The following is a 14,940-nucleotide window of genomic DNA, read 5'->3' as shown; positions in this document are numbered from 1 at the left end:
TGTTCAAAAATCTCCTGCAAGATGCTTGGCTGACACTCCACTGGTTTTATTCATGCAGTGTTACCCCACCTGCTTACATTTCACAAAAAAGCCTCCAAAGCCCAATGCTGACCATGATCCAGCCCCTAAAACATTACCCCCCCCAGATGTTTCTCAGGATGTGTTTTAGTATCCACAGCCCAGTAAAAGACACATTCCAAGGTTCTATTGTAGCTGGGAGGACTTCAGACTTCAAGGTCACTCAGTACTCCCCATGTGAATCCTCCACAGAGTTATAAACCCTTATTTATCTATCCACAGTCCAATGTCTTTGCCAGTTGTGTGAAACCAACTGTAGAGGACATCCACGGCTTATTTGACCAGCCTACTATAATGCTGGGCCCTTTTGTATGGGCTAAGAAACAGGGATTAAATCATGTATGCATAATGGAGGCCATCACAGGCCAATTGCAGCGCAAATGTATAGTGGAACTTCAGCTCACCATATAGAAAAACCACAGCAAGAGAGAACTAGACCTCTCTAACATTCCTCTCTATGGGCATTTGCTTTCATTTGCAAAAACACAAAACCAAAGACCTACCTTGCTTCTTTTCAATGCCTTTGTGTGCACTAACATTCAACATTTGGTGACACATTTGCCAATGGGAAACGGCCAGGCTACAGCCTCCATTTCAAGCAAGCTTCCATGTATTTCCAGAAAGGGGATACAAGTGAAAAAAAAAGTCCCCAGTGTACATGAGGTCTAGTGGTATAATGAAGATTTGTCTTAAACAGTTTCCCCTTTTTCCACTAGGATACTAGTGAAGATGATAAAGTTTTCAGGTGGTGACAACCAGTAGCAGAAAACAGTGTGTGCAAACTCTCACCGCTACATGGAGATTTTGTAGGCAGCTCATCCCTGCTATGAGTATAAATTTTCTCTGCTCAAATTGTCAGTTCAAGGCTTTCATAGCTTCCATGATTTGTATTTTTAAACCCACATTCTCATGTGGATACAGGATACAGAAGCCACAGCAATGTAGTTTACAACTCAATCTCCCATCCTTACCAGGGATCAAATGTGTCAGGGACTAGAGAGAGGTTTCACGTGCAAACGTTTAGAACAACTTTGGCTGTGGTTTCTTTCACATCAGGTAGAGTTGTAGTGGTAACCACGTAACCTAAGCAACTGTTCTGTCACTTTTCATACTTGTCCAGATCCCAAGTCTACCAGCACAGAAACCCAAAGCAAAGCCTGAAAAGGGAACTTATCAAATATAAGCTATAAGAAAGGAGATTCCAACTAAACATCAGAAAGAACATTCTGACAGGAAGAGCTGTTTGACAGCTGAATGGTCTCCCTTGGGAGGTGGTGGATTCTCAAGGTTTCTAAGCAGCGGCTGGATGGCCATCTGTCATGCATGCTGAGTTGAGATTCCTGAACTGCAGGAGGCTGGACTAGATGATCCACAGGGTCCCTTCCAATTCTACGATTTTATAAAATCAAAAACCTCTTGAAACACCTGAAGCCAAATATTATCACTGCGGAATCATGGTCACTGAGAGAGAAAGATCCACAACTTCACAGCTAGATTGGTGCTTCTCCAACTGAGGGGAACTCTTGTTGTATGGGGAATTAAACTATCCTTTGACCCAGAAAGCCATTCACAACACACTCCTCATTTAAAGACAAAATATCCAACCAATGTGAAAAAGTAGCATCAGACCTGGGGATTGTTTCCCCAACTTACCTCTATGTCTGTTGGTAGTCTTGTCAAACATAAGCATGGCATCCTCTACCTGCAAGACAAAACAAGAAGTTTGGTTTAAAGGTCTTCAAAAAAGTACTTAAAGTTATACCAGAAAGCAGCTGATGGTCCCCAAAGCCACTTTTCCTTTGTATGACATCAGAAACATATAAATATTTGCATACATGCATAAAATTGATTACAAAAAGAAAAGAGAGCATCTATAGATGAGGACATAAGAAAGGAGTGCATAGTATTAAATCTTAATGTAGATAATACCACATCCATTCTTATTATTAGCATACTTATGTGTGGTTTAACTTCAAAAGGGGCAACAGTTGTATCTGCAGTAATTGACTTTTGATAAATACTTTTGCATATTGTCCTACAAACATATGAATGTGCATTTTCATTGTTTTATTACATTGGTGTCTGAGATTCAAGGCAAGAGCAGCAGAGGTGCACCCAAAAGAAGTGCATCCCAAGAGGCCCAGCATCACCATGGGTTTTCCCATTGGCCCCAGACAGTTCCTGTATCGTGGGTTATGTTAGACCCAACCCTGTGACAGCTTTATGAGTGGGATCCAAGTAGAGTTCCAATTTTAAAAGAAGGCTACTGCTGAACCGGGGACCTGTATCCAACCTGCTCTGTCTGCTAATGCATAAGCCCTTGCACTTGCAAATGGCAGGCTGCACAAGAAAGGACTCCAACACAAAAGGTGTGCTAGCGGAAGCTTGTTGTGTAACAGCTGGTATTATTGTTGTTATTATTATTACTACACAAGAACATGTAGACACCCCAAAAAAGGTAACAGAGGAAAAAGTAGTGCAACAGCTTATTCTTGTTGTACAATACATTGTACCACAATCTTTGTAATGCTACTTGTGTTTTCCCTTGTGCAACAACATTCTGCCGGAGCAACAAATAAGTGACTTTAACTTAAAGGTAGACATTGGATACAACTCAAGATAGCTCCCTGCCAGCTCACCTCACCAACACTCCCTACCTTCAGGGGAGCTGCAGGGAAGCAAATAAGTACAACCATTAGGAACTTACTCCCCCCCCCCAAAAAAAGCCCGTAATAAAACTGATACCACACACAGTATTGCCCAGCTTAAAAGCCTCTTTGTCCAAAAAAACCCCTCCTGAAATTGAAGCCCCCCCCCCACTTCTCTCACCCCCTCACCAATCTACCACAGCAGCTGGGGGAACATAAGAGACACACCCACAGACTCAGCTGAAAATATAAAGCCCTGACCTTCCTTGGGGAAAGCCACTGACCCTTAAGAGGTTCCAACAGGGTGTCCAGGGCAGAAACCTGATCAGCCACAAAGGTATTCAAAAGCCCTTTTGAAAAGCCACAGGAGATTGTGGGAAAGGGGAAGCGGGAGGCTACATTTGCATTGGTTCTGGCATTTCCACTTCAGGGAAGAGAAGGGTCTTGACTGACTAAATGTATCCAAGTGTGACAAAAAATGGCTTTCAAGTTCTGTCATTATTTGCATGATTTATTCCACCTACCTTTAATCTGCACAGCCACACCTAGGTTCAACACTCTTTCTGAAAGTACTGCTTTCAGAAAGATAAAAGAGTACTCTGAATTATTTTCAGCCACATCATTCATTCCCACCACCACCACGTGCTGTCCCTGTAGAGTTTTCGGGACGTTTCACTGGCATAATACTGTGCCCTTAAAAGAAATGTCCAAAAGAATTTGTTTGGAAGTGAAGCAAGTCAAAATAATAGTCTTAACCAAATGGAGATTTAATAAGGAATCTGATTTAAAAAACAGACAAACCAGGATGGCAATAAATAAAAGCCTCTTGAATGGATGTCATGCTTTCTTTAGCTCTGTAGATCAGCAACAACTTTGTTTGATCATCAACAGTGCTTGAAAGGCTCAGAAAGTTGTGAACTATGGGTCTACAAAACATTTTATCACCTGCATTTAAAGCAGATGCAATTCTTAAAAATTATTGGTCGGGGGAGATCCTTTCCTGCCCCTCATTGTGTATAAAGGTACTCTTTGACTCACTGTTGTAAAAGGAAGGATAGTACTGTATGTAGTATCAGCACCATCCACTAACCAACTGAACCACTCAGGCTGCCTGTACCATTTAATGGTGCTGACAACACCAAGGTTGCAGGTTTGATTCCCGCATGGGACAGCTGCATATTCCTGCACTGCCAGGGGTTGGACTAGATGATCGTCAGGGTCCCTTCCAACTCTACAATTCTATAGTTCTATATAGCCACTTCATTCTGCTAAAATGGACTGTGTGTTTGGGGAAGGAGGAGCCAGAGTCGGGCAGCCTCATCTCCCGCTGGCCCTGATGGAAGATGGGTTCAGCCCTCTGGCCCCTACCCCGGGGTCAGTTTATAGAATAATTATTTGATTTGAACCGGATGCAACTCATCGTGATGGCGAAAAGTTTCGGCGAGTTCCCAGGAGGCAGACACTCTGAAGTCCCTTTGTTCACAGAGTTGCTTTAAGCTCCTTTTGTCGCTAGGGTAACAAACAGCAAGGAACTCAGTCGACAAGGGAGCCGCTCTTTGTCTAAGGGGAGAGCACCACACACGGTGACGCAGTCATCTCCGCATTAGCTGTAACCTAGGTGACGGTGCTGCAAGCCAGTTGGCACATGAATTCCCCCCTCACCAAACTTCAGCCTACCCGAGCAACAGGTTCATAAAAGTATTACACATGCATTTGCAAGAGCAAGTTTGGGTGCAGGGAATTGTCCAATGCCTTCATTACTAACGTATTCCTCACTCTCTACTGGAAAATTCATTCATCTAATTTTACTTGATGGACTTACGCCAGAGGTTGTTGTTGAATTCCAATTGGTTAACAATGGCAACAATAAAAAGGCTCTCTCCCCCTACCGAACCATAAATTAGATTCCTTACTACCTCAGATATTGATTTGTAACTGTATATGCAGGACATCCCAATGTATGGATTGTGGGGTGCAGTAAGCATTTTTTTAAAAAATGTATCCCACCGGACAGTTCATATGGTTCCCCTCTCCTGTTTTATATTCACAACAACCTTGTAAAGTACTGAGAAGTATACGTTTATGGCTGAATAAGGATCCAAGCCCAGTTCTCTCTGCTTCTAGTGTGACATCGCAACCACTTCACCACACTGTTCCATTAAAACGCCGTCATGCATAACACCATCATGCCTTGCCATTCTTGGAAGACTGATACATGAACAATCTTGCCATGGGGAGTGGAATCGGCCACCTACTGGCTCCTTCAGAGCTATGATCTGCTTTAGAGGGACAATTTTGATTCTCTTTCTTTCCCTCTACTGTAACACTTTTATCACTCTGTGGTGAACACTATTCCTTGTATGACTGAGGTGGCATGGTGCCTGGACTCCCATGGGGTGCCCAGTGTGCAGTGCACAGCTATAAAGTGCTCAAATATGTCAGGGTGATGAGATGAAAGTTCGGGCATTCATACTGAGGAGCAAACGGCAGGGTTATGACATTTCTGATTAACTCGGACTGATGACGGTGGGAAAATAAACAAGAATTTTGGATTAGGCTCTGAAAACAGCCCAGTAAAAAGGAAGGGGAGAAAGGTTTCAGCAGAGACAAAAAGAGACAGACAAAGCTGGGAGTTATAATACTGGGTGGAGCTGGACGAAGTTCTCCCAAGCACCGCTTTTTGTTTGTACCTACCAGTGGGTGATACCCCTGGATGTTTTAAAACCAGGATGCCCTTTCAAGCCAAGCCTAATTGGTTATCCTTTTTGTTGTGCTTCCTAAGGTCAGAACATTTTATCTCTGCCTCAGCCCTTTCTAAGTTTGCCCCACCCCACGTGATTTTTTTTTTGTAGGGCACCCATTGTCACAGAAGAATAGCCTCTTTCCTCAGCAGCCAAGTGACACAATGGCACTACTCAATACCCCCTGAACAGATAAAGTGCAGCAAGGAAAGAGAAATTCTATAAACGCCTCAACAAAATAAAACATGTAAGTCGACAGGAAAGGGGGGAGTTTAGGGGTCAATATGAATAAGGCTGAGTTCTCAGAAGAGAAAAAAACTTTTTAAAACACACACACACAGAGAAAGAGAGAAAGAGAGAAAGAGAGAAAGAGAGAAAGAGAGAGAGAGAGAGAGAGAGAGAGAGAGAGAGAGAGAATATATCATATCATTGCCAGGTAAAGGGGCTGAGAGTTAGAATGAGGTTATTCATTCAGTCAGTCCCATTAATGCCCCTGAAATCTAAGCACAACAACCTGAAGAGAAACCAGTAGGCATCTGAATATGCAAAAGCTAAAAAGAATAGACTTTCTCACGGGTGTCTGTTCCATCAAGACACAAGCTTCTTGTGCCTTCCCATCACGGGAGGAAAGAAAAGTCAAGGTACCTGGCATGAAAACCAGGGGTTAAGCAAACTGATCTCTCTCATTCCCCCAGCCATATTGGCCCATGAAGCCCTAATGAAACTCTAGCAAGATTTGGAAGCAGTTTGCAAAATATAGTCCAGGAGTTAATCCCATTTGTCTTGGTTTTGATTCATTACAAGGAGTGTGTAACCAAGAGGAGTGCATGTGTGCACGCACACCTTTAAAGGGAGATGTGAAATAAATGAAGTATATATTTTATTTATAGAAGTATTTATATACATTCCTCTTTACAAAACATTGATCTTGTCCAGTACCCTGCCTCCCACAACAGCCACCATTTCCCTCCAGGAAGCCCACACAAAAGGACAGGACAAAGGAAAGGACAGCCTCCCCAGTACAGTGGTACCTCTGGTTACAAACACTTCTGGTTACAAACGCTTCAGGTTACAAGCTCCACTAACCCAAAGTAGCTGCTCCTCGTTGTGAACTTTGCCCCAGGATGCGAACAGAAATCGCGTACCGGAGGCGCGTGCACAGCGGGAGGCCCCGTTAGCGAAAGCGCGCCTCAGGATAAGAACGGTTTCAGCTTAAGAACGGACCTCCAGAACAAATTAAGTTCATAACCAGAGGTATCACTGTAATGGTATTCAGTGGCATGCTGCCTCTGCCTCTAAGCATGGAGTACTGGAGTCAGAATTCAAGTTGCTGCAGTTTTCACATTTTCAAAAGGAAACCGGCCATTGCCTTTCTCTCAGTAACCTTTGGTTCAATTGTGTGTGTTTGTCTGTTTTATTAAGGCTGGCCAAAACCTAACATCTTTTTTACTCCATGTTAAGGCAGTTACAAACTTCAGATGTGTAGGAAGATTAAGGTCCATCAAACACATCCCCTCCCCTCCCCTTTCTGTCCCTTCCCCCTGCCACAGCCTGATGAAGAGCTTCAACACTTTCTTTATGGATCAGCTTCCTTGTGCCTTCTTCGCTTGTCCTAAATAAAGGCACTCTCTTGTGATTATGTCTCCCAACATGGCTACCTGCAGTTTTTGCCAAGCAAGGAGAAGTCATGGGTGCTCCTCAGGGATGGCCCAGATGTTCTACAGGCAGGTCTCTCCACCCCAGCTCTTGAGCACTACAAAGAAGCTTTTCCACTGAACAAAATAAAAGCATTTACCAGTGCAAAATGTTCCTTTGTAAAAGGCAAAGCACAACCACAAAAAACAGTTATCCCCACATGGCTCGATATGGCAGCTCACAAGAGCTGATTAATCCAAACTAATTAAGAGCATCAAATATCAGGGCATTACTAAATGCTCTCAAAAGTCTCAGCAGTTCGAAACTGTGGTGAGGGTAGACAGAAAAGTAGCATTTGCTGCAAAATTAAAAACAATAACAAACTTAAGAGTTAATAAATATGTCCCATTTCCTCTCTCTCTGATCAAACAAATATAATTTACTCTCTGACAAAGTTCAAGTAATGGGCTTTGGTTTATTTAACGTTTACTTCCTAAGGCAGTTTTTAAAAAGGAAGGGGGGTGATACACTGTCTTTAATCAGTACTGCTCAGGGAGAAAAGAGGGATTTTATACTACCGGTGAATTCCTGCTCTTGAGTCAAGTCAAGCAGGGTGTCACTATCCTTTGGGATACCACTTCCATGAGCTACAAGGCAGAGCCCAGTGACTGAGTAACTCCTCCTTATGACAGGCCCTTCCACAATTTCTCCTGTCAAGAAGCAGAGCATCAGTCAGGCTCCCTAAAAGCCTGCTAGTCTTGGGTCAAAAGCAATTTTAAAAACAACCCTTTAAAAAAAGTTAAGTTGACATCTTTCAACCCCTCTCCCATGTATTCGGGTGGGCCTTTCACTAAACTAGGGAGAGCAATTGTCATTGCAGGAGTTTCCAAAGCACCAGCACAACTGCTAACAACCTCAATTCCCCACAGGAATTGTCTGGTGGGAAGGATCCTGATTACTTTTATATGCTTATATGACTTATTAAGGTTTTTAATGCGTTTCTGGCGTCACTACAGAAAGGAAGGATTTGTGCTCTGAAAGGGAGGGTATAAAAAAACTGTAACAAATAACTATTATTATTAACTGGGAACAAAGGAATGATGTGGGGACATTGCCCAAGACTCTCCACAGGAACCCACAGCTAGAGCTGTGATTTGAGCAATTTCCCAGCCCCTGTTTTAATGCTATAAACCAGGCATGGGGAACCTGTGGCTCTCAAGAAGTTGTTGGATTACATCTCCCCTTGCCTGTTAACTACTAGCCATGCTGACAGTGGCTTATAGGAGGGTAACAGGGTCACCATCCCTGCTCTAAAATCTGGCTCACATCAAGCTCCCCAAAACTGCACACTTTAGAAATCTGGTACCAACTCCCAATCAAGTCCCATGACAGATAATCTTGCTTCTCTAATGCTGCACTATCATCTGCCACTAAACCATATACTTTAAATAAGATGCAAGTAAATGCTGTCTCTCTGGTGCAGTCATTTAAAAGGATGCCAATGGCATAAAAGCAGGAGAGCCTAGAGCACTTTGGTGTTTGCTATGTGTCTAAGTACATCAACTGAATTGGAGCAAGCAGACATGACTGGGCCCTTTATGCCCATATCCTGGCCCAGGCAATGCGAGCAGAGAGTTGGGGCGGAGAAATTGTCATTGAGCACCTTCAGCAGGGATGGTTATGGGGGGAAAGGTGGTAGTTTAGTTAATGGACAGAGAGAAAGAGCCGTGATGGGCAATTACTCAAGTAGAGAGACAAGAGCACCATCAGCCACTTATGGCTGGGGAAGAGGGGGAAGCAACAGTTTCTTCTGACAGATGTCATGCAGAAGCAGCATTTGATGTTGGCGCATTGATCTGTGCTCTCCTTGACTAGCAACTGCTGCTCTTAAAACCCCATATTACAACTTGCTGTCACTTGCCACCTCAACAGATGGCTGAATCAGAAAGAACAGTTTCAACTTGATTCTGTAGGCTTTCCCCTCCCTCCAGTTATTTTAGAGCTAATAGACTTATTGCAGGGGATCCGGATGTCTTAAAGATGTGGTAAAACCAGCCCTGCTGTCCCCAAGTCCTGCCTTCATGGCACCAATTCCCCACCACCACCCCTACATCAATGGATCAATCAGCTAACTGCATTTTTTTTGCAGGTTACATGCAATATTATTCTTTACAGACAGGCCTATAAAGACTTTGTGGAGTGTGTGTATGTGGAAGGGATTTGATGCAAAACAGAAGGAAGCTAAGGTCCAAGTAACCAAAATTATCTTATGAAATATTTATACAAGTGTTTCATTAGTGAATGGCAGCTACCCAATAGACTTGAATTGTCTAGAATCATGGAAAATTAACTTCTTATTAAGTAAATGGTTATAGAATATTGCCTGCACAATTTTCCTTGTGTCTCCATGAACTCTCTTAATCGTGGTGTATCTATCTCTGCATCTATATGACATCCTTCATTTTAAAAAGACAACCATGGCATTTCTGCAATAAAATAAATCAAAACTGTACTCCAGTTTCTTCCTGGGAACTTTGTTCAACCACTCAACAATGGAAAGGCATATTCAGCTCAGAGAAGGGAGTGGGACCTATTGAGTTTCCAAAAACCAGTTAGGAAAGGATCAACAATGAGAGATTGTGAAATACAGAGTGGATAGCGACCTGTCCTTGCATGAGTATTATTAACTTGAAGAATCTCTAGACTGTCCTTTAATCAACATTACCAGGGTGGTTTACAGGAGAGCACGCGCACAAACACACACACATGCACACACACACACCAGCACCAGATCTCATGAAAAATAATAACAATAATAAAATTGACTCTAGACCCACCCTTACAGAACCATCATTTCTAGGTCCTGGAGTGGAAACTATAACAGTAAAGTCAGTATTCAGGTTTGTAGCCCAGGCATGCCCCTGTGCATCTTTGCCCAAGAAGCATCTGCCATTAAGTGTAACATTCACCATTCACTTACACCCCCAATTAATGAATGTTGACCGAGGTGATAATTGTACAGATCTATCTTGGGCTCTGTGGAATCAACGAGTTTATTACTACTGAATCAAGGAGCCTGTCAATAAGCTAATCTTTTCGAATACGTACAGAACAGATAGTGACAGCCGTGAAATAAGGCACCGGGAAAGAAAAAACAACACAAAGCAAACTCTCTGCAGCCTCCATTAAAGCTCAATGCTGAACCATCAGGGTTGCCAGGCTTCATTGCTCTTTGGGCGGGGGACTGCCAAGCAGCTGGAGGAATCTGGCTTGGGTGGTCAGTGGGGTGAAGCATGCTTACTTGGAAACATGAAGGGGTCCAAGCATGCAGCTACTCTGCAAGAGGACCAAACTGAGCATACCTCTCCTGAACATGGGAAGATGAAGCTTTGCTGGATGAGCAAGGCAGCACTGCTCAGTTTGCTGCTGTCTACTTCAGCAGGAAAAGCAAAATTAATATCCATATTGAAGAAGAAGAGGAAGAAGAGTTTGGATTTGATATCCCGCCTTTCACTCCCCTTCAGGAGTCTCAAAGCGGCTAACAATCTCCTTTCCCTTCCTCCCCCACAACAAACACTCTGTGAGGTGAGTGGGGCTGAGAGACTTCAGAGAAGTGTGACTGGCCCAAGGTCACCCAGCAGCTGCATGTGAAGGAGCGGAGACGCGAACCCGGTTACCCAGATTACGTGACTACCGCTCTTAACCACTACACCACACTGGCTCTTTCATTGAAACAATGAAAGCTTAAGGTAATTGGAAAGAACAGAAATTCAAAGTATTCCCTCTAATCCCAATACCATCTTGCTCAAGGCAGGTCAATGAAATGACTGGAGCTTATGTCCACAGGACCATTTCCCAGAACGGATCCTGGTGACTTGCTGAAGGTATCACCTCAATATGTACACTTCTATGCACAACTGCTGATGATGCACCCTGGAAAGGATGTTACACCCAACTCATTTCTCATCAAGCTAATTCTGGCCCAAAAGAACGAGAAGAGTCGGAAGAGGTGATCTCAGGTGTGGCCTTCCAGATGATGCCCATATTGGGAACTGCTACACCCAACAGTTTATTTTCAGGCATGAGTGCCTAAAATGAGATGCCCAGAGTAGACAGGTCACCACTCGGGGTGACCTGGGGGAAAATAATTGCCCGACTGTTTTGATTTAAACTGACATATCACCTGATCTTGCCCAGAGAAGATGAACAAAGTCCACTTTATAGGACAGACGTTCAGAACTCCCACCCCCAAATAATCTCCAGCAGCGAGAATAAGACATTTTTTGGCACAGCCCAAAATTACAAAGCAGTTTGCAAGTTTATCACATTCAGAAGAGGATGTGCTTTGCAGACTTAAATATGCTTGTTCCTGATGGCAAACAAGTACTCATCTTGCTGCAGGACACAGTGCGGCAAAGAATATGCATTAGGAACAGCTGACCGGGCCAGAAAAAAGGTTTCCATTTCACCTGTTCTAGGATTCGATATTAATTTCAGCATCACTATAAGGAGCTGTTGAAGATCACTTTTGTTTTGACCACTGCTGATTTGCTTAGGTCAGGATTGTTGTTGTTGTTCGTCTTTTAAAAGCTAAGAAGGGATTTAACAGTGTGACCTCCCTCCCCCAATAGTTTGAAAATTTAGACAAAGTCCAAGAACAAGAATGAGATCAAACAACACAGATATATGCTGCATTTAAAATTTGCCCAACCTCACATGCGAACTTTCCTGCTCTTTCCGTTCTCTCACTCTGGAACCATACTGGGCACTGTTGGCTTAATTCCTCCGATTATTTATACACATTGCACAACTCATACAATATTTTGCTTTCTGAAGCAGAAAAAAACCTCTTAGCTACTCGTAAACTGTCAGGTGCTATTATTTTAAATACCCAAGTGAAACTCTAAGAGCCAGCAACTCACTCCTATTTTCCCCTGTATAAATTAAACAAGACAATTGCATGTTGCAAAGCCAGATGGGGGCGGCGCTGGGGTGGGTGGGAGGGAGATAACACCCCTTTTTATCAAGCCTTGCAGTTAGATTACAGTGCAGTTGGACAAAAACAAAGTATTTTAACCTGATTACCCACCTCTTTTAAAATCCAAGATGACCCCTCAGGGCATCTTTTCCTTTCCTTCTGGTAATGAAGATAAACCACTGCCTATTTACTCAAAATGTCACAAGGCTGAACTGTCTCTACAGTGCAGGCCTTGTGTGCTCTGGCCTCTGCAAATAGGCTCCTTTTTGTGGGGTGCTGAGCCAACAGCTTGTTAATAATGGGGTTTGGCTGGTCAGGAGTCAGAGCCAAGTCACTAGCCATGTCTCACAATGCCAACTTGAGCCTGGGCACAAACCAAAGCATAATTGCCAGACAGTTGTGTTGAGCCACATTTTTTAAAGCCTGCAGTAGTTGACTTCAGCTCCAACTCCTGCCTGCAAAGACCTAAAGAGGTAATATCTGGAGAGGTGTTAGCGAGGGTTGCCTAAAGTGCAGAACTGCTCCATTCAGCAGAACCTCCTGGTAACATCTGAAGAGAGCATTAGGTGCTAGTTAAATTCTAAGAATTTACTGTCACAAAATGGGAAGACCATCACTTGTTTAAATGGCTTTATAAGAGGCTTAGAGAAATTCATGGAGGAGGAAGAGAACTATCAGTAGTTGTTCCTCATGATCATTATGTGGCACCTCCATGTTCAGAGCCATACTTTGAATATTGGTTGATGGGGAGCAACAACAGGAGAGGGTTATGACCCTCATACCCTGCTTCTGGGCTTCCCAGGAGACTTCTTTTGGGCTGATGAAGAAAGATAGATACTGGCCTAGATGGATCTCTGGTCTGCAGAATTTATGTTATATTGCTCTAAGACATGTAACAATACTAGTCTGGAATCTTTTCCAACACTACTCAGATTTCACGTTTACTCACTTGTGCAAGAGTTGACCTTACCCTTCCCCAGCAGCAATAACAATGCTTTTCTTAGAACATACAAGATGTTGAATTGTTCAAGGGCATTTTGAGGGAGTCACTGGTGGGAGCCACTATTCTTAGTCACTCACCATTTGATTAAGAGGCCAAACAGCAGACCAAAATGTTTTTAATTCACTGCAAGGCAATTCCCCCCCCCCCCGTCACCTTGCCATGAGATCCCAGGGTTGGACTGTAAGTACCACCTCCATATAGCCAGTGCAGTGCACATATCAAAAACACAGAGCTACAGAGCTTCCTATGGCCTTCCATGTACTGTATGTTAATCAAGTTTGATGCACTTTGCGATCCCAGTCCAAGACAAAATTTAGCATGCTGCAAAAGCCATCAATACACGGGGAAAATCTATCCTTCCATTCACAATGAACAGACTTGTATAGGTATAGAAGAAAAGACACAAGGCCCGTTAAAAGAAAGGAATGCCAACCTGTTTTGATAAGGATCATATTTCCTACTCTGCAGGATGGAATGCATTATATAAACCTGCTACGTTTGCCAACACATTCCTCAAAACAGAGGATGAATCTGGGGAACTGTGATAAAGAAAAAGGAGCAATGTCTTTTGCCTTTCTACTAGGAAAACCAGAGGTGGCCGCGGCCTAGAACTTAGCAGGTAGTGTTTCTTTAGCACCATTTTGGACTCAACTAAGCAGGCCATGACTCATTTTCTTTTGTGGTGCCTTCTCTCTGTGGAAAGCTTTTGCTGTGAGGTTGCCAAGATAGGTCACTTTTTCTCTCTAGAATGCTGGGGGTGGCCTCCAGTACCAAACGCCAAGCAAACTACAAATTGTGGCACCTATTCATAGTGTTGCTCTCAGTGCTTCTGCGCCTTACATGATCCAAGTGTGATCCACGTCCGCCATCCTGTCCCCCAGAGTGGTCAGTCCTGGAAAGCCCAAAAGCAGGGTGTGTATGCAATGGCCCTCTCCTGATGCTGTTTTCCAGCGACTGGGATTCAGAGACATGCTACTAACATGGAAGCGCCACTTAGCTATCATAGCTCATAGCTGCAGAAAGAGTCATCAAAGCCGGGGCCATTCATCACTACCTCTTGCAGCAGTAAATTCCATAGGCTGACTGGGTGCTATGTGGAAAAAGCATGCCCTTTGTCTTGCCCTGAATCTCCTGCTGATTGTCCCACTGGGTGGTCGGCAGTTCTAGTATTATGAGAAGCTGTCTTAATGTTAACATGCATAGGCTGGATTCACCTTTCATTGCAGTTCTCTACAACTAATTCCACATGCTCCATCATGATTCTCAAACAGCAGCCCCACTCAAGGCCCATGTCACACAGCAAACTACTTTTAAAACTGCTCCAATTGCCAGTTGTTCCTGGGACCTGACGGGAGGCACGCCATGTCACCAGCCAGGTGCTGCGTTGAAGTCTAGTAGGAAGATCATGGCAAGAAGGAGACCAAGCTGGCTCTGTGGATCAGCTACTCCAGGGCTTGCTCCTTCCTTTTGTATCCTGTCCGTTAGACTGTGAGTCTGTGGGAAAGTGGCTGATTTATCTTTAAGTAGTTGTACAGCACGTAAAACATTTTAGATGCTTTGTAAGTGTTAAATAACAATAGCCCAGCACCCTGATTCCAACAGGGACAACCAGCTCACCTGAAAGGAGGTGTTTAATAACAACAAGCTAACTGCCTTAAGGCTCATAAACCAAGCATAGGAAGGATCATCACCCAAGTCTCTTTGATTCCTAAACAGCTTGCAGCTTCATTATACTAGCTGACTGGAAAATGAAAAGCAATTTTACTCCCAAATCCTGACACATTCTTGCATACAAATATACAAAGGTGTCTTATACAAAGGTGTGAACCACACTAAGATCTGTGGGCAAAGGCGGGT

The 14,940-nt window shown here is 43.5% G+C and overlaps 1 protein-coding gene across 37 annotated transcripts in view; it reads right to left on the bottom strand.

Moving 5' to 3' along the window:
* MSI2 (musashi RNA binding protein 2) overlaps nucleotides 1-14,940 on the bottom strand; it is a 430,429-nt gene that overhangs the window by 190,905 nt on the left and 224,584 nt on the right. For all 37 annotated transcript variants that reach the window (XM_081173058.1, XM_081173057.1, XM_081173063.1 and 34 more), the window contains one exon: nucleotides 1,732-1,780. In XM_081173058.1, coding sequence (XP_081029184.1) covers nucleotides 1,732-1,780 — 49 coding nt within the window. The remainder of the gene's footprint in view (nucleotides 1-1,731; nucleotides 1,781-14,940) is intronic.

The sequence above is a fragment of the Podarcis bocagei genome, assembly GCF_964188305.1.
Source record: "Podarcis bocagei genome assembly, chromosome: 15".
Classification (NCBI taxonomy): Eukaryota; Metazoa; Chordata; class Lepidosauria; order Squamata; family Lacertidae; genus Podarcis; species Podarcis bocagei.
The sequence above is the reverse complement of the archived record's forward strand: the minus strand, read 5'-3'. Positions and strand labels throughout refer to the sequence as shown.